This window comes from Hyperolius riggenbachi, chromosome 7 (assembly GCF_040937935.1).
Source record: "Hyperolius riggenbachi isolate aHypRig1 chromosome 7, aHypRig1.pri, whole genome shotgun sequence".
Classification (NCBI taxonomy): Eukaryota; Metazoa; Chordata; class Amphibia; order Anura; family Hyperoliidae; genus Hyperolius; species Hyperolius riggenbachi.
In genome coordinates, this window is record NC_090652.1 from 152,903,284 (window position 1) to 152,927,308 (window position 24,025).

The 24,025-nt window shown below is 45.6% G+C and overlaps 1 protein-coding gene across 1 annotated transcript in view; it reads right to left on the reverse strand.

Moving 5' to 3' along the window:
- LOC137524650 (BOS complex subunit NOMO1-like) overlaps nucleotides 1–24,025 on the reverse strand; it is a 157,432-nt gene that overhangs the window by 31,765 nt on the left and 101,642 nt on the right. The window contains exons 19-24 of the mRNA XM_068244764.1: nucleotides 22,416–22,625; nucleotides 20,906–20,988; nucleotides 15,219–15,378; nucleotides 10,342–10,468; nucleotides 10,091–10,204; nucleotides 6,739–6,866 (exon numbers count right to left, since the gene is read on the reverse strand). Coding sequence (XP_068100865.1) covers nucleotides 6,739–6,866; nucleotides 10,091–10,204; nucleotides 10,342–10,468; nucleotides 15,219–15,378; nucleotides 20,906–20,988; nucleotides 22,416–22,625 — 822 coding nt within the window. The remainder of the gene's footprint in view (nucleotides 1–6,738; nucleotides 6,867–10,090; nucleotides 10,205–10,341; nucleotides 10,469–15,218; nucleotides 15,379–20,905; nucleotides 20,989–22,415; nucleotides 22,626–24,025) is intronic.

The following is a 24,025-nucleotide window of genomic DNA, read 5'->3' on the forward strand; positions in this document are numbered from 1 at the left end:
CCGCAGCCGTGGAAGCACAGACATTTGCAATTGGCATTAAATTTTGAGGTGCGGTCTGGTTTAAGATACCATCGTAAGAGTACTTTATATTGGGTTTCCACGATTGAGGCACTTATGGAGCTTTGCGGGTTGATTGACCAAATAGTAAATAAGTCCTCCACTTCAAAAGTGATATTGAGGTCAAGTTCCCATTATGTTACAAAGGAAGGCTTAGGGAGGCCAGAAGGGGATACAATGCTCCTGTACAGTAGGGAGATCAGACCCGGAGATCCTGGATCAGAGGCGCAGATATGCTCAAAGATCGTGCGGGTCAAGAGGGTATTATGTCCTTTGATAAATTGAGAGAAGAAATGTGAAATTTGTAAGTAGCGAAAGTACTCCTTTGCTGGTAGCTGATATTTCTCTTTAAGGAGGGCAAAGGACTTAACTGTTGTATCAGTTACTATATCATACAAGAGGGTGAGATGTCTTTGTTGCCACCAACGAAAGGCTACAGGGTTCTCTAAGCCCGGCCTAAAGTCTGGATGACCTAGAAAGGAAGTGAGGGGAAGGTGTGGAGACATTAGGTTACCTTTAAGTTTAACTGTATCCCAAATTTTTAGAGAATGTGTAATGATTGGATTTTTCATGCTTCTCCGCTGGGCAGAGGGCAATCAAAACAAGTTCTCGAGGGAGATGGGAGAGCATATGGATTGCTCTATAATAGACCACTAAGGGGGAGTGACAGCTCATGCCACATAGCAAGTTGTGAGACCTGTGCAGCTCTATAGTAGGCGATAGTGTTGGGGACTCCCAGGCCGCCGTCACACATTAGGCGGAGCAAGGTACTCCTCGGGACTCTTGGTTTGGTTTTACCCCAAATTAATGTAAATAAGGAAGACTGTAGATGCATAAGTACCGGAATTGGGATATTTACAGGTAGCACACGGAAAGCATAGAGCAACCTGGGTAAGATAGTCATCTTAGTTGCAGCAATGCGTCCAACCCATGAAACGCTATATCTCTTCCAGCATTCCATGGATTGGACAACGCTTTTAATTAAACTTAGGTAGTTTGCCTGGTACATAGAGTGATATGAGCTTGTGATGAAGACACCCAAGTATTTCAATTTATTAGGTTCCCACTTATATTTAAAAGAGGATGGGGGGGGATGGGAAAGGGAGATATTAAGCGCATTGGATTTAAGGCTGTTAATCCGAAGCCCTGAAGTGTCCTCAAATGTTAGGAGCAAAGTTGGAGAGGGAGTTGTGAGCATCCGTAAGTGTCAGAACCACATCGTCCGCATACATGCATAACTTGTGCTGGTGACCAGCCAGGGAGAGCCCACCAATGCCCTCATGCCTATTGATAATTATAGCAAGGGGCTCCATAGTGAGCGCAAACAAAATAGGGGATAGGGGGAATCCCTGCCTGGTACCCCTGCGGACAGCGAAAGCATCCAACCTGTAACCACAATATTGTATGAATGCCTGTGGAGAGTGGTAGAGCGCTTGGACTCAGCTCAGGAAGTTAGGGCCAAAACCCCAATGAGAAAGCAAAAGGAACAGATACTCCCATGATACCGTGTCAAACGCCTTTTGAATGTCAAGGGAGAGTAGAATCATGGGAGTATCCATCCACTCCACCGAAGATATGATCTGCAGCAATCGCCTGACATTATCCCCTGCTGGACTCCGCAACATGAAACCTACCTGGTCTAGTCCGACTATTGAGCAGATGTCTTCATTAAGCCGTGTAGCTGGAATCTTTGCCAAGATCTTAATATCTACATTGAGCAACAAGATAGGTCGAAAGCTGGACCAAGCAGGTTGATCTGTTCCAGGTTTGGGTATCATGCTAATAGCAGCCGAAAGAGAGTCTACTCCAGGTCTTACCTCACACAGCAAACAATTGAAAGCTTTTAGAAGACAGGGGGAGAGAATGTGCGAGAATTTTTTATAATATAGAGAGAGGGAAACTCGTAAGGACCAGGAGATTTTTTGATCTTAAAGTGAACCTAAAGTCACTTAAAAAAAAACGAGATTAACTCACCTGGGGCTTCCCTCAGCCCCCTGCAGACGATCGGTGCCCTCGCAGCTCCGCTCCGATGTCCCAGGACCCGCCGGCGAGCACTTCCGGTTTGGCCGTCACCGGCCGACAGGGATGGGAACGCGAGTGATTGTTCGCGTTCCCAGCCTGTATATCGCCCCCTATGCTGCTATTGCGACCTCCTGGCCGCAATAGCAGCATAGGGGGCGATATACAGGCTGGGAACGCGAACAATCACTCGCGTTCCCATCCCTGTCGGCCGGTGACGGCCAAACCGGAAGTGCTCGCCGGCGGGTCCTGGGACATCGGAGCGGAGCTGCGAGGGCACCGATCGTCTGCAGGGGGCTGAGGGAAGCCCTAGGTGAGTTAATCTCGTTTTTTTAAGTGACTTTAGGTTCACTTTAAGGGTTTGAATTGCTTGAAGTATTTCATCATTGGTTATGGGCTTCTCGAGATTGAATCTGTGAGTGGAGGGAGGGGGCAGGTATCTAAAATATTTTGGAGAAGTGTTGGGTTAATGTTAGCAGTGGTTTGGTAAATTTTGGAGAGGCCATTCTGAAAGATGTGCACTATTTTGCTAGGGTTGCTAGTGAAGGATGCGTCGCCTGAGCAGAGTTTTAGTGCCTTGAAATTCGGGTCTGTATTCCTCAGCTTGCGTGCTAGCATCGAGGAGGGTTTATTACAGTTTACATAGAAGTGGAATTTATTCCACCTCAGGCGGTTTTCGGCCGTACTAGTTAAGTCTAAGTTAAGTGCTTCGGCTGCTTTAAAAGCAGGCCTGCTTATTATGAGGTGAGGTATTATTAGACAAAAGTTCAGCGGCTTTTGTGTATTCTAATTCTAGTTGGTGTAATTCCTGCAATCTGCGTTTTTTTCCTGCTAGAAGCGATACTGATAATGTGGCCCCTGAAGACGGCTTTATGAGCCTCCCAAACGGTATAGTCCGATACATCTGCGTCGCCAGAATTTAGTTGGAAGTAATCTTTTAGGTGTCCTTCAAAGGCAGCAGATACTGTGGGGTCTAAAATAAAAGATTGGTTGAGAGACCAACGCAGCCCAGGGGGCTTACATATTATAGATGAGAGAGTGGTGATCACTATGCAGTGATGCAACCATGGGATTGCTTTAATCTGGGCATTCAAGTGAACCTCCGGACTAAAAATCGACTCAGCAGCACTGAAAAGGCTTGGTGTTTCTTTAACAGTTTCACGGCATCAGAACTTTGTTTCTCTTATACAAGCCTCATTTTTAGCTGCACAGAAGAAAACTGCCTGGGCATTTTTACCCTGATGCTGTGCAAAGCATGATGGGATTTCTGATTTTGTTGTTCTCGTTCTGCTGTTTTGGTGCAATTTTTTTGTTCTTACATTTTGAATTTGACATTTGAAGCCTAGCGTGTGCAGCTGAGAGGGGTAATCAGGACAAAGGATAGTTGGAACTGTGTCTCCTGCTCCTGGTCACCTCCTTTCAACCAAAAAGATGGCTGCCCCCATGACAAAGATGGCAGCCCCCATGAATCACACACATTTGCCCGTTCTTTTAAAACAGGGTGGGTAAGAGATTATATTGCCTATCTATTCTAATTAACATAACTAATGTAACTTAATGACAATATGTTTGTTTAGGCTGAAGTTCCCCTTTAACTAACTTAGTGAGAAGATTGGTGTGGATAAGACAGTGGTCAATGCAAGATTGTGAGTTGTGGGGGGTTAGAAAAAAAAAAAAGGTGTATTCCTTTTTATTGGGGTTCAATTCTCTCCAATTGTCTTCCAAAGACGCGGACCTTAAAAGGTCTTCAAATTGTTTGGCGTTCGAAGTTCCGCGGGGCTAGGGCCGGACGCCTTAGGGTTATCTCGATCGAGGTGGGGGCGTAAGCACATGTTGGAATCGCCACAGGCAATAATAGTCCCCATTGCACGTGTCAATAAAAGTTCTACAAAGTGTTTTAGAAACTGCAATTGGTCAGTGTTGGGGGCGCAATAAGCTATAGTGACCTCTACGTCGTGGATTGAGCGCATGAGTAAGAGCCATCTCCCATCCCGGTCACCAATTTCTTTTTTGCAAATAAAGTTAACCGAACTTCTAAATGCTATTAATATACCCGTTTAGTTGGATCGCTTGCGGTGTAAAACTGCGGGAATGTGCGGTGTAAATATTTCGGTGCGTAAGATTTAGGAAAATGTGTCTCCTGCAGACAGATTATATCTGCGTAAGTGGCTTGAAAGTGGGAGAATGCCTTGGAACGCTTAACAGGTGAGTTAAACCCTTTAACATTAAGGGAGCATATATTCAGAGCCATTTTACTGGGGAGGATAGTGGCAAAAAGTGAGGGTTAGGGAGGAAATTCCAGCATGTAGAGACCGTGTGCAGAGCCAGGGAGACCACAGCAATATAGGAAGAGAAGAAGAGAGAGATTAGGAGAAGAAGGTAGAGAAGAGAAAAAAAGACTAGAGGGTGATTAATAGAGTGAGATAAAACAGCGCGAGGGTACCTGAAACTTCAGGGGGCCTCCTAGTTGTCCGTGGAGCGTTGGTCTGGCTCGGTTTCTGGAGCGGATGCCATCTTGGGAGACAGGTAGTGAGCTTGCGGTGGTGCTTTTAGCTCCGCTCTTGGCTCTGGATGCCATATCTGGATAGGACGGCGAGACCTTCCGGAGATCAAAACTGTGGGGCTGGGCTTGGTCTGTGCAGCGGTTACCCTCTTAAGAGCGAATGTTCTCCCCGGACTCGCGCAGTGCCGAGATTAGGCGGCCATCTTGGTCAGCTGTGCGCATGCGCCCCCCAAATTACACGTTTTTTAGGTAATTTGGGCTCAGTCTTTGGCCAGCACCCAAATTAGCTTCCGAGCGCTGCTATAGCCGTAATTCACATTATGGCCTAAGACGGAGCATGGTGCACCCAAATTTGCCGGTGCCCATTTGTTCTGCTTTGAGTTTGTACCTGGATCAGATTTAATGTGAAGTTATATGAAGCATATCAGATACAGGTTCAAAATCGCAGATGTAAGTAATTCTGACATGGACAAAGGAGGGGTGTTAGCAGTATTGTTTTTTTAGTATTTCATTAGTGGTGTTGTGGTGGCAAAGCGGATGGCACTCTTGCCTTGCAGTACTTGCTTCTGGGTGGGTTTTCCCTGGGCAATCCGGTTTCCTCCCCCATTCCAAAACAAACCTACAGATCAGTTAACTGGCTGTTAACTGGCTTTCCACAAAATGGGCCCTAGACTACAATAGGGTAGTAATACAATGGTAGGGATTAGATTGTGAGCTCCTCTGAGTGACAACTAGAGACAAGATTATATACAGTGTAAAGTGCTATGGAAGAAGATTTCAGCAATATATGAATAATAAATAAAAATGTGAATTCTGTTACAGGTATACTTCGCTTTTAAGTTGGGTAGGACAAATGCAAGACCCTACACAGACAGATGCTTAAAGAGGAACAGCCGCGAACATCGCAAAATGTAAACCATATACAAATAAGAAGTACATTCCTCCCAGAGTAAAATGAGCCATAAATTACTTTTCTCCTATGTTGCTGTTACTTACAGTAAGTGGTAGAAATCTGACATTACAGACAGATTTTGGACTAGCCCATCTTCTCATAGGGGGTTCTCAGGGTTTGCTTTATTTTTTTATAACACTTTTATTTATAACACTTAGTGAATGGCAGTTGCTCCGTCCAACTGCCAAAATAGTGTGCAGCGAGCAGGGAGGCTGGCCAGCATCTTTGTATTAATCATTTTCAGGGAATGTCTTTATAAATAATAAAGGTCATGCTGAGAATCCCTCATGAAGAGATGGACTAGCCCAAAATCTGTTGGTAATGTCAGATTTCTACTGCCTACAGTAAATGAGAGCAACATAGGAGAAAAGTCATTTATGGCTCATTTTACTCTGGGAGAAATGTACTTCTTATTTGTATGTGTTTTAAATTTTACGATTTTCGCGACAGTTCCTCTTTAACCACTTCACCCCCCCAGTGCTAAATGTCTCCATCCCTCTGCGCACCGCTTCACCCCCAGGGACGGAGAAAGGCGCACTTGTTTGTTTACTGGCGGGGAGTGGGCGGGGAACTCTCACTCACACTCCAGCCAGCCCGCACAGCAGGTGACTAATTGGATGTTAGGAACAAGCGTTCCTAAATCCAATTAGCCTCGCCGATTGCGAGTAGAATGAAGACGGCTTCAAACAAAAGCCGTTTTCATTCAAAACAATGTAGGTAAACAAAGGTGCAGCGCGCGATCGCGCGCCCCCGCGACCCGCGCGCGCGCACACCCCACGGCTTTGAAGTACTATGATTGGTTATGGGGACTCTCCAGTACATAAATTCTAGAATGCAAGCAGCGCTGAAAGGTAAACAAATCGCGCTGGTGTTTCAGGGGTAAAACCCCTCAGTTGTGAAATGGTTAAGGAAATGTCTACTATATTTGTCAGTGGATACAAGTTTCCTGGCTCGATAAAGTGAGCTGATCACTCAAATAGCAGAACCACTTATATTTGCTTCACAAGGACCTCAAGGGCATATACTGTCATCATGGTAAATGGTCAGCTCTTCAGTAACTGAGATGTAAATATTGTGTAGCCTAAAATTCCTGTATATCAGCAGCATTGGTTTTTATGACAAAAAGCAACCAAAACGTATTTGTGGTCATGAAAGCATGACAATTTTGTGACCAAAGGCAACAAGAAAATTATGTTTGGAAGCTTACCTGTAAGCGGTCCTGTGACCAATAATTTTGATTTTTAAATGTTCACCCTCTTGTGCCTCTATCATCTGAGAGGAAGGCTCAAAGCGAAATTCTTTCATCATTGGCTTAAAGTAATATTGTCCAGGACTCTATAATTACATTTAACAGCACAGATTAGTGTCTAAAGAAATCTATGACCATATACTGTACATGTACATGTATAGCATAACAGAAAAATTAAAATATGGAGATTGTCATCTGTATACCCTTTCAAATAGTACAACTGCCTGGATATCATGCTGTTTTTATTTGATACCTCCATAATACATTTTCCATTTGAACATACTGGTCTATGTGCCGACCTCTCTCTGTGAATTGCCTGATGTCATGCTGCATATATATACAGTGGGTTGCAAAAGTATTCGGCCCCCTTGAAGTTTTCCACATTTTGTCACATTACTGCCACAAACATGCATCAATTTTATTGGAATTCCACATGAAAGACTAACACAAAGTGGTGTACACATGAGAAGTGGAACGAAAATCATACATGATTCCAAACATTTTTTACAAATAAATAACTGCAAAGTGGTGTGTGCATAATTATTCGGCCCCCTTTGATCTGAGTGCAGTCAGTTGCCTATAGACATTGCCTGATGAGTGCTAATGACTAAATAGAGTGCACCTGTGTGTAATCTAATGTCAGTATAAATACAGCTGCTCTGTGAGGGCCTCAGAGGTTGTCCAAGAGAATATTGGGAGCAACAACACTGTGAAGTCCAAAGAACACACAAGACAGGTTAGGGATCAAGTTATTGAGAAATTTAAAGCAGGCTTAGGCTACAAAAAGATTTCCAAAGCCTTGAACATCCCACGGAGCACTGTTCAAGCGATCATTCAGAAATGGAAGGCGTATGGCACAACTGTACACCTACCAAGACAAGGCCATCCACCTAAACTCACAGGCCGAACAAGAACGCTGATCGGAAATGCAGTCAAGAGGTCCATGGTGACTCTGGACGAGCTGCAGAGATCTACAGCTCAGGTGGGAGACTCTGTCCATAGGACAACTATTAGTCATGCACTGTACAAAGTTGGCCTTTATGGAAGAGTGGCAAGAAGAAAGGCATTGTTAACAGAAAGCATAAGAAGTCCCGTTTGCAGTTTGCCACAAGCCATGTGGGGGACACAGCAACCATGTGGAAGAAGGTGCTCTGGTCAAATGAGACCAAAATGAAACTTTTTGGCCAAAATGCAAAACGCTATGTGTGGCGGAAAACTAACACTGTACATCACTCTGAACAAACGCTGTCCATCTAATCTGACTGAGCTGGAGCTGTTTTGCAAAGAAGAATGGGCAAGGATTTCAGTCGCTAGATGTGCAAAGCTGGTAGAGACATACCCTAAAAGACTGGCAGCTGTAATTGCAGCAAAAGGTGGTTCTACAAAGTATTGACTCAGGGGGCCGAATAATTACGCACACCCCACTTTGCATTTATTTATTTGTAAAAAAATGTTTGGAATGATGTATGATTTTTGATCCACTTCTCACATGTACACCACTTTGTATTGGTCTTTCACATGGAATTTCAATAAAATTGATGCATGCTTGTGGCAGTAATGTGACAAAATGTGGAAAACTTCAAGGGAGCGAATACTTTTGCAACCCACTGTATACACACACACACACACACACACACACACCACACACATACACACACACACACACACACACACACACACACACACATATATATATGCAATCAGTGAAATTAGAATACACTGGTACTTGGTCAGGGCATAGGTAAGTATTACAGGGAGGAGAATGAGAACACCCCCACTGGTAAACTTTTAGAAAAGGTAATACATTAGGCATCACCCCGTCTGCGTTCCCATGACCTTGAACCGTGCTTGCAAAATTATGGATGGGATCGTATCCATGAATCTGAGTGACAATACATGCCCTGCCAAAGATCTTCAGAGCTGCAGAGAAATACCGTATATACTCGCATATAAGCCGACCCCCCAACTTTCACCTCAGATATCAGGATAAAGTGATTGACTCGCATATAGGCCGAGGGTAGAACATTGCAACAGCCACCCCTATATAAAATGAAATAATCACCCCATGTGAAATGCAAGAATCACTCCAGTACAACTGGCATAAGGTTTCTATAACCCCCAAATTAATTGCAACAACCACCCAAAATGAAGCTATCACCTCTATGCGCAATGCAAGGAACAGATGTCTGCAGCACTGTAATAAGATCTATTAATGGTACATGTAGGAGCACAAGATAATATAGTATAGCAGTTATGAGGCTGACAGGTGGCTGTGGGCACACACACACACACACACACACACACACACACACACACACACACACACACACACACACACACACACACAGCACTGTCATGCCTACTTGCTCCCAGTGCTTACCAGTAGCTCATAAAGATAGAGGACATCTGTCCAGCCTACTTTTTCCCTGCTCTCACAGGACAGCTATCCTGCCTGCTTTTGTCCCCCCGAGTGACCGTGTGTGCAGGATTGCCTGCTTTTGTCCCCCGAGTGGCTGTGTGCAGGCTCACCTGTTCAGGATCGGGTCCTGCAGGATCCATGGGTGATCGTGCTGGAAAGCGAGACATGAGCTCCTCCACTTGCGGGTCCCGCTTTGCCTGCACGTGGGTGGCCAGGGCGCTTGAAGAATCCGATCGGGGAACAGAGAGGAGAGAGTGCATCACAGAGGAGAGAGCGCAGGACGAGCGCTGCACCATTCAAATCACTGTGCGCTCGACGTCCATTTGTCACCGCTGCATCGCGTCACCGTGAGCAGTGTCCTACATATGCTTCGCCCATTGGCTGGAATTCCAGCCAATGGGCGAAGCATATGTGGGACACTGCTCACGGTGACGCGGTGCGGCGGTGACGAATGGACGAGCACACAGTGATTTGAATGGTGCAGCGCTCGTCCTTCGCTCTCTTCTCTCTGATGCACTCTCTCCTCTCTGTTCCCCGATCGGATTCTTCAAGCGCCCTGGCCACCCACGTGCAGGCAAAGCGGGACCCGCAAGTGGAGGAGCTCATGTCCCGCTTTCCAGCGCGATCACCCATGGATCCTGCAGGCGCCGATCCTGAACAGGTGAGCCTGCACACACGGCCACTCGGGGGGACAAAGGCAGGCAAGCCTGAACGCATACGGCCACTCGGGTGGGGACAAAAACAGGCGGCCCTGGACTGGACACTTTGGTGACTCGCATATAAGCCGAGGGGGGCACTTTTGAGCACATTTTTTGTGCTCAAAAATTCGGCTTATATGCGAGTATATACGGTAATCAACCATGGTTGAATAATATGCTCTGTAAAGATTACCAGATTTGAAAAGGTGAGCATCCCATTTTCCTGGGTAAGCAGGTTAGAACGGAACATTCCACCACTGAGAGACAGGAGGACTCCAGCCAGCGGCTGCTCATCTTCTGATATTATCTGTGCAAAACCAATAAGGCAATATTTGTCAATATATAGAGGACTAAACTATACACATTTTTAATGCACGCAACTGGTATTCAAGACAATAGGTTTCAGAAAACGTATATATGTAAATTCCATGCACACTGACATACCTCAAAAGTGACTCCTGCAAGAGCAAAAGCATTGAAGTCCCCAATTGTTCCTTCACTAGCAGTCAAAACAAACCCTTCCTTCTGAGCAGAAATGGTATACTCCAGGTTACTGTGTAACGGCCCAACGCTGTGTATAGTGCATAGCCAATTAGCATAGGAAAATGGAATGACAGACATAGCAGTGCTAACAAAGATATATTGTTTAACAAAAATATAAAATGGCAAACTGGATCAGGTCAACATGAAGCTGCATGCTGAAGCAGAAACCTGTTTATAGCAGATAATACAGTGGAACATGCTAGAACGATCTCTCTTCACATCTTCTCATTTCGAAAGTTGGTATTGGGAGAGAACGTGAACTATATTTACCAACTACAGTGTTCTCCCCAGAGCCATTTACCTGGGCGGGCCGCCCGGCTGATCTCCCCCAAGCGCCCGGGTAAAGTTATCCCGTTCTGTGCGGCTCATTAGTGAGCAGCGGTGGCTGTATCATTGCAGCCAGCCGCTGTCACTCAGGGACGCCATCTCCGCCCTCCTGCTCAGCTCACAGCAGTTGTGTGTTTTGTGGAGGGGCGGGGAATGCAGAAACGTCAAACACGCAGCTCAGTTGAGCTGAAGAGAGAGGAAGCGCGGCTCTCGGAATGTACAGCCAGACGCTGTCCTCCTCATCCTCTCCCTGTACTAGCAGCTCATATGATCTGGAGATAACGCACAGCTGTGTTCTTTGTAGAATGTTTTGCCAGACACTCCTGCTCTCCCTATACTGGTCCTGCTGCTAGACGCAGCGCGTTTGTGTATGTGCGAGTCTCGCTGGCTTCTAATGGAGGAGGGGGCCTCTAACTCAGCCCCCGCCAGCCAGAACTTTATGATGCTGCCTTGACCCTTTTACCACCATGATTATCTTGTCCTGTCACTGCCTTCCCCGGGCCCTGATTAATGCCAGAAGTGAGTGTCACTGGTGAGAGGGAGCTGCAGCATGTGGGGGGAGGCATGGAGTGATTAGTGAGAGACACCCTGGCCCCTTTACAGCCACATAGCCAGCAATATCCCGTGTGACTGACAGTGTCACATTACAACCAGCAGCCAGGTTCAATCTGCAGATTTGAAAGTTAAACTACCAAGATTTTTTCCCCATGTTTCCTATGTACATGGGTGGTGTAAGAGGGGATATCTGGGGCTATAGCACGATATTGGTAAGCTGCCTGCTTATCAATATCATGCTATAGCCCAAAAATCCTCTTTTCCACACTAGGACCACCCATGTATATGGGAAAAACTGCTAGTTTCATGGTTAAATCAGCAGAAGGGTAGTTAGAATTTTAAAGGACACTTTACCTTTTTAAAGGAAAATGGCCAGTTACTTACCTGGGGCTTCTTCCAGCCCCTTAAGTTTTTCTTGTCCCTTGCAGTCGTTCCACACCGCTGTGTTCCTCTCTGAACGCTGCATGCGCAGCCAAATGTCACTCGCCTCCTCCATCACATTCCCGTGACCGGTAGCTTTCTGCACTTGCACAGTAACTAAAAATTGCTACTGTGCATGGGCAAAGCACTTCTGACCACATGAGCATGATCGAGGAGGTGTGAGGCTAAGTAACAGAGCAGCGTGGAAAGGAGGTGAGGGCAGCAGGAGGACTTAGAGCAGGAGGGGCTAGAAGAATCCCCAGGCAAGTAACTAGCCTAATTTTTCTTCAGTTAAATATCCCTTTAAGAGATTCCACTACAACAAGACCGAGCCTAGTCTGTCAGTTTAATGGAGTGGTGAGGGGGGTGCGCGATTTCCCACCTAGTGGCACTCAGCATAACCTTCCCCACCCGGCTGCTTTTTCATACCACCCGGCTGGAAAATATTTCTGGGGAGTACACTGAACTATATTTATTACAGTTGTCAAAGGTATGGTTTGTCTTCGCATTCTGCCAGGTTTCTGTGAAGAAGACATGAAGGGAAATTCTTCTTCTGCCCCACAAAGTGCAAACACAGAACAGTAACATCCGAGATGCCAACCCCAAACTACATTATCCAGTTCCCGATCCCTGCCACACATAAAATTTACGCTCCTGAAAACTTCACTTGCGGATCAGGGTGTAGATATGCATCTTTATTTACAGTGTGAATGGGAACATGTTTTCCCAAAGCAGATCAAAGTGCCTGTAATGAAAGAACACCAGCATCAGCAAGATGCTGGAGTTCATTCAGGAAATGAAAGCAAAATACACATACACAACACGTCCTGTCCACTGTTAATGATAATAAAGTGTGGGGACATCTAGTGGCCAAAAAGTATAAAATACACTATCAATTTAAAATAATAAAAAATTTCCCCAACAATTTAGTAATCCTTACCCTCCCCCCATCCATTATTACGACCATAAAATACTTATAAAAATAAAAAAAAATAAAAAAAATAATAAACCAAACAAAGTGACAGCATTTTTTTTTTTTTTAAAGTGCATGAATAGTTACCTTTGAGACTAAGATTTCTTAAAGAGAACCCGAGGTGTGTTTAAAGAATGTTATCTGCATACAGAGGCTGGATCTGCCTATACAGCCCAGCCTGTGTTGCTATCCCAAACCCCACTAAGGTCCCCCTGCACTCTGCAATCCCTCATAAATCACTGCCATGGTGTGAGGCTGTGTTTACATCTGTAGTGTCAGTCTCAGCTGCTCCCCCACCTCCTGCATAGCTCCGGTCCCTGCCCCCATCCCTTCCCTCCAATCAGCAGGGAGGGAAGGGATGCAGGCGGGGACTGGAGTTCTGCAGGAGGCGGGGAGAGCAGCAGACTGACACTATAGAGATAAACACAGCCAGCTCTGACAAGCTGTTTGTCAGCAGCGTGGCTGTGATTTATGAGGGATTGCAGAGTGCAGGGGGACCTTAGGGGGGTTTGGGATAGCAACAGAGGCTGGGCTGTATAGGCAGATCCAGCCTCTGTATGCAGATAATATTCTTCAAACCCACCTCGGGTTCTCTTTAAGTACCGTATTTTTCGGACCATAAGACGCACCTTTTCTCCCCCAAGTGTGTGTGAGGAAGTGGCACTTTATTTGTGTGTGGTGGGGAGTTGCGGCTGAGGGTTGGGGTAGCAGGGACAGGCAGTGTGGCTGCATTATAGGGTAAGGGGGACATACGGCCCACTGAGTTAGGGGGACAGTGGCTGCACTATAGGAGGTACATGTTGTATGAATGAGGGGAGCCTGACTTGTACCCGACAGCACAGAGGGCATTGCCTACCATTTACTGGCTGATTCAATCATCATTTAGGGCCGGTTCACACGGACGGCAGGCGGCGTTGGGGTGGCCAGGAAGTCGCGTCGTCCTGTGACGTCCCGTTCGGTGGCGGCGGTACAGAGATCGTCGCGATCGGCGTTTCTGCGGGGACATATAGCCGCGCCGGCTAGCCGTCCCTGGACGTTGCATGCGGCTTCTAGGGACGGCCGAAACGATGCGTTAAATCGGGATCAGAACGCTGCGTTTATGCAATCGACGGTAATCGACGGTAACCGCGCAATGCTAAACGCTCCTATTCACTTGAATGGGAGAGTTTAGCCGATGGGTCCCGAACGCTTGACGGTAGACGCCGCCAAGCGTCCGTGTGAACCGGCCCTTAAGCACTTACAATGCTGCTAAGGAGGAATTACTGTAACTGGGTGGTGATTACTGTAAGTGAGGGAGAGAGCTTTAGGGGAGAAGCTCCACAAGGCGCTTCTGCACCATGTATTTACCAGGTTTATTATTAATTGGATTTATATAGCGCCAACATATTACGCAGCTCTGTACAATAAATAGGATTAGTATAGTTTTCTTTTCCCCTGATTTTTGTCCTCTAAACCCAGGTGCGTATTGTGGTCCCGAGCGTCTTATGGTCCTTATGTCATTACTGTTACTTTCTAAAATAAGGGCTTGTAATTAGTCATATAGTATAAAGTAACACAAAACCAAAGAAATCCACCTTTATTTCCAAATAAAATATTGTTGCTATACAGGGGTCTCAAACTCAATTTACCTGGGGGGCCGCAGGAGGCAAAGTCAGGATGAGGCTGGGCCGCATAAGTAATTTCACAATCGCGGCGCATTGCCGCCTCTGCCCGCCCCTCTCACTCTTCCTTCACAAAGAGGGGTGGGGAGAGGCGGCGATCCGTGCGGCGATTGAAGTCAAAAGGGGCAGAGCTGAAGCTGAAAGCTCTGCCCCTTCCAGGAAATGCCGGCGGATTGCCCGCCGGGCAATTTGGGGGCTCTGCAGCCCTCGTTTAGCAGCGGGGATGCGGCGGATTACTTGGGAGCACTGAAGCGAACTATAAGGAAGCTTTCACGGCGAGGGCCACAAAATATTGTATCGAGGGCCGCAAATGGCCCGCGGGCCGCGAGTTTGAGACCCCTGCTATACAAAGTACTTGGGACATCATTTAAATGTTGTGATAACCTGGACAAATGGGCAAATAAAATGTGTGAGTTTTATTTACAGTACCACTTTTTATTTTTAAATTATATTGACCGAAAACTGAGAAATAATGACTTTCTCCCATTTTTTTTTTCATATTCCCTGTAAAATGCATGTAAAATAAAATAATTCTTAGCAAAAAGTACCACCCAGAGAAAGCCTAATTTGTGGGGAAAAACAAAGAACCCAAAATATAGATAATGTAGGTGTGATAAGTAGCGGTAAAGTTATTGGCAAATGAATTGAAGGAGCATGATGTGAAAATTGCTGTGGTTTTTAAGGGGAAATAACCTGTGGTGGGGGAGTGATACAAAAAGGAAAACTGCTGGACTTTCACTTTCAATCATTGCCTTAGTTTTCTAAAAAAGGTTGTAGAGCTGCTTCTGAAGTTCAAAAATACATCACAGCAGCTGTAAAATTCGGCCACATTTGATACAGACCTGTATGAACCTTTATCATTTGTAAACACTGTTATGAGAGGTGATTCTGCTTCTTTTTCACTGATGATGATTTCTACACCCTCCAATTCTGGATGTATCTGTCCTTCAAGGAACAATCCTGCTTTTCCATGTATATCTATTAACTTTCCTGGGCAGCTTTCTGAAATGGAAACATTCAAGTATAAGAACGTATTATATGCTGAATTATCATGCTAATTTATAAGATGTTAAAGGTGGCCACTAACGGTCCAATTTCTAGCGAAAAATCGTTCGAGCGATCAGAAATTCTGATCGGACGAAAAATCGTTCACTACACCATCAACTAACCAATCTTTGCTTCCTATCTATCACGACCAGCAAGAAAATCCAAATTTTCGTTCGACGAAAATTCATTCGGGCGACATTTTTTTCACTCGTTCATAATCGATTGTGTCCATCAATGGAGATTATTTACAACCAATCTGATCAGAATTTCTGATCGCTCGAACGATTTTTCGCTTGAAATTGGACCGTTAGTGGCCAGCTTTAGGGTGTACAAAATATGTACAACTGGTCACTATGGTGAAATAGATCTTCAGCATTTTCTGTCACTCTGCCAATGGCTGAATACAAACAGAAATGAACAACCATGCTACAAAGAAGCAGTCTCCATGGTGGCCACTACAGGAAGTAACATGCGGGTAAAGGAGGTGCACAACTGCAGAGAATTACAAGTATTAACAGGGAATCTGAAAACGGTAAATCTGAAATAAAAATAAGGAAATAAAGGTTAAGTGCAAAATATTCTAGCTTTAATTATTCATTAACTTTTTGTAAGCTATTTATTTATTTATTTTTTAAGTATAACCATGAAAACTATTGATGGAACTCGCAGTGTTACACTGTTCGATGCACTGCAACGATGTGGCCCATTGATCGATTACCGCTCCTGCCCTGTCCCTATCCGTAAAGGAATACTCAGGCAAGAAAAAAATAATAATAATAATAATAATAAATAAAGAGTTTAACTTACCTGGGGCTTCTACCAGCCCCATGCAGCCATCCATCGTAGTCACTCACTGCTGCTCCAGTGCCCCGCCGCCAGCTAGTTTTGTTTTTGCAGACCTCGGGGTAGGCGGGCCGCATTGCGTACATTTCTACGCATTTCCACTAGTGCAGGAACATTAACGCATACATTTTTCGCGTTAGTGGTGCAACACTAAAAATTTTTAGCATTGCAATGCTAACGCTAAAATTTACTCGCGTTGCACCGCTAACGCGAAAAATGTATGCGTTAATGTTCCTGCACTCGCGGAAATGCGTAAAAATGTACGCAATGCAGCCCACCGACCCCGAGGTCTGCAAAAACAAAACTAGCTGGCGGCGGAGGACTAGAGCAGCAGTGAGTGACTACGAGGGCACAGGATGGCTGCATGGGGCTGGTAGAAGCCCCAGGAAAGTGAAACTTATTTTTTGCCTGACGATTCCATTAAAGAGAACCCGAGGTGGGATTTAATTATGCTAGTGGGGCACAGAGGCTGATTGTGCACACTAACACCAGCCTCTGTTGCCCCATGGTGTGCCTCCAAGACCCCCCTGCGCCGCTATACCCCCCGCAATGCTGGCGCACGCAGCGTGACGCCAGCACAATGTTTACCTCTGCCTGTCTGTTAGCGCCGCTCCCCTGCCTCCTCCGTATCGGCACTTCCCTCCAATCAGCGGGAGGGAAGGGACACGGGCGGGTAGCGCCGATACGGAGGAGGCGGGGGAGTGGCGCTGACTGAGACCGCACAGGTAAACATTGTGCTGGTGACACGCTGCATGTCGCTAGCACTGCGGGGGGTATAGCGGCGTGCAGGGGGGTCTTGGAGGCACACCATGGGGCAACAGAGGCTGGTGTTAGTGTGCACAACCAGCCTCTGTGCCCCACTAGCATAATTAAATCCCATCTCGGGTTCCCTTTAATATACAGCAGATTTTTCATCCTGTCAGATCACTACTTGAAATATTAATTGGATATTTGGGGGGAATTAATTCCCAGCAAATCTTACTGGAATTCAGGGGGGAGGGGGGTGGGGGATTGATGTATGGGCGCCTTTACTTCGGTACTTGTAAGCGGGGCAGCCCTTCGGTTTAAGAAGTACTAAAATCAATAAAACAAATTTCAAGTCAGGAGATGATGATGATGACGACCGTGGTCTCTAACTGACAGCCCGGGCTACTCTGCTGTGATCCTAAAGAATATAAAAAGTCTTTAGTAGGTAAATAGATTTAGCCATAAATTAGCCCCCAGCCTCAGCCCCTGCTAGTACATACAGTGCTGCGAATATTTATACATACCACTGGCAAATTTTGACTTAAAAGTTAATTTTATTCAACCAGCAAGTAATTTTTTGATGGGAAATGACATAGGTGTCTACCAAAAGATAATAAGACAATGTACAAGAGGCATTAATGTGGGAAAAAAACACCTCAGCTTTTATTTACATTAGAGCAAAACGTGTCCAGTCCAAAATTATTCATACCCTTCTCAATAATCAATAGAAAAAGCCTTTATTGGCTATTACAGCAGACGCTTCCTATAATTGCAGATTAGCTTTTTGAATGTCTCCAAAGGTATTTTTGCCCATTTATCTTTAGCAATGAGCTCCAAATCTTTCAGTTTGGAGGGCATTCTTGCCATCACCCTGAACTTTAGCTCCCTCCACAGATTCTCAATTGGATTCAAGTCAGAACTCTGGCTGGGCCACTCCAAAACATTAATGTTGTTGTCTGCTAACCATTTCTTCACCCCTTTTGCTGTGTGGTTTGGGTCATCGTCATGCTGAAATGCCCACTAGTGCCCTAGGTCAAGTTTCTATGCAGACTGCCTGATGTCATTGAAAATCCTCATGTATTGTTTTTTTCATGGTGCTGTTTACTGTGATTAGGTTCCCTGGTCCATTGTCTGCAAAATACCCCCAAAGCATTAGGTTCCCACCACCCTGTTTGACAGTGGGGATGGTGTTCTTTATGCCAAATGAAGGAAACATCATTGTGACCAAACAATTACCGTATTTGTCGCCGTATAATACGCACTTTTTCTCCCCCAAAAATGGGGAGAAAAAGTCCCTGCGTCTTATAAGGCAAAGGCAGGGAATCTCCAACTTAATAACGCCCGCCGATACGAACCGCTGCCTTTCTGTGCCCGCCTGCGTCTCCTGGCCCCCCGGATGGAGTGTTAATAGCGGCGGCAACTTACCTTTGGCAGGCTCCCGCGCTGATCCTAGATAATTGCGCTGCCCCCCGCTAGCCTCCTCTGCCTCCCCCCTGTGTATCTGCCCCCCCCCCCAGGTGTAGAAATAAGTATCGGCAGCTTACCTCCGCAATGCACCCGCGGTGACTGCAGACATCCGTCTTCCAGGCACTTCTCACTCTAGTGACCGGCTTTGAACTGCGCATCATCAGTTCAAGCCGGTCACTAGAGCGAGAAGTGCCTGGAAAACGGATGTCTGCAGTCACCGCGGGCGCATTGTGGAGGTAAGCTGCAGATACTTATTCCTACACCTAGGGGGGCAGCGCAATGATCTAGGATCAGCGCGGGAGCCTGCCAAAGGTAAGTTGCTGCTGCTATTAACACTCCAATCCGGAGGGCAGGAGACTCAGGCAGGTGGAAGGGCGGAAGGCAGGGGGGCAAATCAGGGCACATGGGGGCATAGGAAGACATATGGGGGGCACCGGAGCACACATGACAGGGCACAGAAAAACACATGGGGGCACATCAGGACACATGGGGGGGGGGCACAGGAGCACACATGTGGGGCACAGAAGGACACATGGGGGGCACATGAGGACACATGGGGGGCACATGAGGACACACAGGAGAACCCATGGGGGGCACAGAAGGGCACAGGAGAACACATGGGGGGCACATGAGGGGCACAGAAGGACATATGGGGGCACATGAGGACAAACAGGATAACCCATGGGGGCACAGAAGGGCACATGAGGACACGGGAGGACACATGGGGGGCACAGGAGGACACATGGGGGGCACAGGAGGACATATGGGGGACACAGGAGGACACACAGAAGGACATGTACAAGACGCTCCTGGAATATGGACGCACCAGGTTTAGTATTTTCTTTTTCCCTGGTTTTTGCCCTCTAAACCTGGGTGCGTCTTATATTCCGGAGCGTCTTATACGGCGCGAAATACGGTACATTTTTGTTTCATCTGACCATAAGACAAAAGACCAGAAGTCGTCTTCTTTGTCCTGATGAGCATTTGCAAAGGCCAAGCGAGCTTTTGTGTGCCTTATCTGGAGAAGTGGTGTCCTCCTTGGTCTGCACCCACGAAACCCAAGCAGTGTGCAGTGTCTGCTGGAATGATTGCCTTGAGACGTTGCCACCAGCAAAGCCCAGATTCACCAGGATGGGCTTGGTGGGGATCCTTGGATTCTTTTTCACCTCTCTCACTATCCTCCTTGCCAGCACAAATGCCACTTTTGGCTTCAGACCACGTCCTCTGAGATTTTCCTTAGTACTTTGCACTGTAGCCACTGGAACTTGAAAACATTTAGAAATTGCTTTGTAGCCCTTTCCTGACTTGTGATCAGCCACAATGCACAGCTGCAGGTCCTCACTGAGCTCCTTTGTCTTTGCCATGACTGGCCACAAACAAACTGCAGAGAGCTTCTGTTTTTTACCTGTTGAGTTGATTAAAACAGCTGTTCCCAATTAATCAGGGTAGGTAGGATGCGTTAGAACAGCTTGGACTATTTGGAATGGTATATAACTTTGGATTTTCCCACAGACTGTGACAGTTTGTGAAGGGCATGAATGATTTTGGACTGGCCACTTTGCTCAAATGTAAATAAAAGCTGAGAAATGTTTTTTTTCTCTCACAATAATGCCTCTTGTACATCGTCTTATCTTTTGGGAGACACCCATGTAATTTTCCATCAAAAAATTACTTGCTGGTTGAATAAAAGTAACCAATTCAAAATTTGCCAGAAGTAGGAATAATTATGGGCAGCACTGTATATGTTAAAAGTAAGAATAAAAAACACAATATAAATGTCTGCTTTATATCTTCCCATGACTTGAACCATCAAGTCGAGTTATCATGCTGAAATGCTGATGGGAATTGGCCTGTAGTATATGGACAGCTTCGACAAGAGACAAATGTATCTTTAATCAGATTTGATTAGAGATAAATTTGCCTCTGTTGAATCTGCCTATAATCGTCAAGTTTATGGGCACCTTTAAGCAATTTATTTTGAACTTGCTAGCTTTTCTACACAAACTTTTCAAAGATTAGTAAAAAGTTGATAAGCCTGTATACTAATGACTGCAAACTTGTCAATAGGACAAGCGTGACAACCTTCCCTGCGAGATAAAAAAACACCGGGTCACTCCTCCCGCCTCCACTGAACTAAATATGAATACTCAGTCAATGAGGCAGTAACATTCTTAATTGAACTGTAAGAAGTCTGCACTACTGATAAATATAAGTGGGAAGGTGCCCCATTTTAAGCAGACAGTTTGGCAGCCATAGTACAAAGAACTTCTTTATTAGTAACAACCGGTGATAAATACATATGGCATTTTATTTATATTTTATTTCAAGGTAGGTATTATTTCTTACAACCCTTTCACTCCACAGTCTTCAAAAACGTTAATGAAAGCTATAAACAAAACTTTAAAAAGAGGGGCTTGATTATTACCTCCACTAACAACGGCTTCGACAGTAGGTGGGTAAAATAAAAGTTCTTTAGACGAAGGTGTTACTGTGATCTTCTCACCAGACCTACAAAGGAAAAAGCAAGTAAGAAGCTGTGATGATAGAAAACTAGTAAAGCTGTACATTCTATTCTTCCGCCTATATCATTTGCCCCCTGCGTGGAGATATATTGATTTGAAATATACCTGTATATGATGGTTTCTGTAAAGAACCAATACAAACTTTTTGAAATTAAAACCTTACAATCTGACTGTACATTGTTCGTAGAAAAAAATAAAATAAAACTACTATTATATAATTATAATAATAATAATGTTTGTCTATATTGTACATTCTTTGTGCAGTGACCTAATTAATTATACTAGATATTGCATGTGTAAGCAAGCCTAAATGCAATCTGAACAGATGGTTTAGGTAGGCCACCAAGCTAAATAGACAAACAAAAACAGTGCATAATGATTTGTCAAGACAGTGAGGTGTGCATCCATTTTAAACCCTCATAATCGTTAACCCTGAGCAGCACAGTGGTGTCCTGGGGCAGCACAGTGGTGTCCTGGGGCAGCACAGTGGTGTAGTGGGGCAGCACAGTGGTGTAGTGGGGCAGCACAGTGGTGTAGTGGGGCAGCACAGTACACTAGTGGGCAGCACAGTGGTCTAGTGGGCAGCACAGTACACTAGTGGGCAGCACAGTGGTCTAGTGGGCAGCACAGTGGACTAGTGGGCAGCACAGTGGACTAGTGGGCAGCACAGTGGACTAGTGGGCAGCACAGTGGACTAGTGGGCAGCACAGTGGACTAGTGGGCAGCACAGTGGACTAGTGGGCAGCACAGTGGACTAGTGGGCAGCACAGTGGACTAGTGGGCAGCACAGTGGACTAGTGGGCAGCACAGTGGACTAGTGGGCAGCACAGTGGACTAGTGGGCGGCACAGTGGACTAGTGGGCGGCACAGTGGACTAGTGGGCAGCACAGTGGACTAGTGGGCAGCACAGTGGACTAGTGGGCAGCACAGTGGACTAGTGGGCAGCTCAGTGGACTAGTGGGCAGCACAGTGGACTAGTGAGCGGCATACTCGCCTTGCAGCGCTGAATCCCTAGTGTGAATATGGGACTGGACACTGTTTGCTTTGAGTTTAAAAGTTCTGCCTGTGTATGTGTGGGTTTCCTGCCACATTCCAAAAACATACAGTTAACTAGCTTCCCCTCCACCTGGCCTTAGACTTCAATAGTGACATATGACTATGCCAAGGATTAGATTGTAAGCCCCTCTGATGGACAGCCAGTGACAAACCACTATATTGTCTGTAAGGCGCTGTGATGTCAGCACTATACAAACACTAAATAAATGAAGTGAAAAAAGCACAGCAGTTTTGTGTGACCATATATTCTCAAGCACACTGGTGGCCTAGCATGATATTGCAAAGTCATTACTGTACATCCTTAAAAAACATGGAGATCCTTACATCAGCTATGGTAGGCAGATACCTACAACTTACCTTGCCCAGTATGAGAACTCGTAAGTAAATGGGCCCTGTAGCTCCTCCACTACCTCCTGTACTGGTGGCTGCACTTCAACCTCTTCTGCCCCAGCTTTCTCTCTCTCCAGCTTGCGAGCCTCAATCTCTGCCAGCTGCTGCTCCCTGCGCAACTCTTCAATGGACTTTAAGGGCCCCAATACAAGAGCTGGCTCACTGTCTATGGAAGATCTGCAATGAGTAACAACACAACCAGAGACAATTAGTTATAAGGTGTTCAAAACCAGTACAGCAATTTTAACGTATATGTTACACAGCAGTCTACACATTTACTGTACACATAGGAGATTTTGTTAAGCTGCCATCAGACTTTTAGGCAATCGATCTCTTTCCTGTCATATTTGCAGCTAGTACAGGGTATGCTGGGTAAGCATTCAATAGGCTTTTTGATGTGCAATATGTGCCCAGAGTATTTCACTTCCTGTGCCTTTGGTGGGGCAGATTTGCAAGGTGAAGCATGATGGGATGCTTGAGGTTTGACCTGCACTTATGTTCGAGTGAACTACTGCAGATGGCAGGTTAGAATTGGCCCTGTGGGCTTATCACCGGTAGTATCAATAGATAAAGGGGTGCTTCTCCCTCTCTAGCTACCCACTACTGAGCTTTTGTCTATAGAAATTCATTAAAACCAAGGTTTAATTGCTGAGTGCCTTTTGACTGCCTGTGCAGTGGTGTTTTGTAGAATGCCTCTTCCTGTACAGAATCCAAGGTTTTCAGTTGTTTTATGCTAAGTAAGCTTGCCAGCCATCTCTGCACTAGAACTAGAATTTAGAATGGTGAATTAAGCTGACCGCGGCGGTGTAGTGGTTAATGCTCTTGCCTTGCAGCGCTGTATTCCTGGTTCAAATCCCAGCCAGGGCAACATTTGCAGGGAGTTTGTATGTTCTCCCCATGTCAGCGTGGGTTGGGCACTCCAGTTTCTTTGTACGTCCCAAAAGCAAACAGATACATTAATTGGCTTCCCCCTAACTTGGCACTAGACCGATTAATACATACACTATATGATATATACATGGACATAGGACTATGGTAGGGATTAGATTGTGAGCCCCTCTCTGAGGGACAGTTAGCGACAAGACAATACACTCTGTACAGCGCTGCGGAAGATGTCGGTGCTATATAAATAAAAAAATAATAATATATGGCAATCTGACCGTCACCCTGTAGTATTATGCTCCCTGGTCAGCACAAAATCTGAAAAGTTTGCCCATTTAAATCACAAATTTGTTGGTAGGTTAAACTAAACATTGTTATGCATGCACTAAGGGCCCTTTTCCACTGCAAACTGCAGTAACTATCACAAATGCACTACAGTCAGAATGCGACTTGCAAGTACTTCAAATGATTTTCTATGTGATGCTTTGTGCAATCATTGTTTGAGATTTTGATTTTCTGATAATATGGAGAGGAGTTTATATCACACAGTTAAAGCGAAACTGAAGATTCACCTAAAACAAAGTTTCACTTACACGGGGCTTCTGCCAGCCCATTGCAGCTGTCCTGTCCCGCGCCGGTCCTCAACGACCCTCCATTCTCCCGCCACTGTGCAGTTTAGTTACAGTCGACTTGTA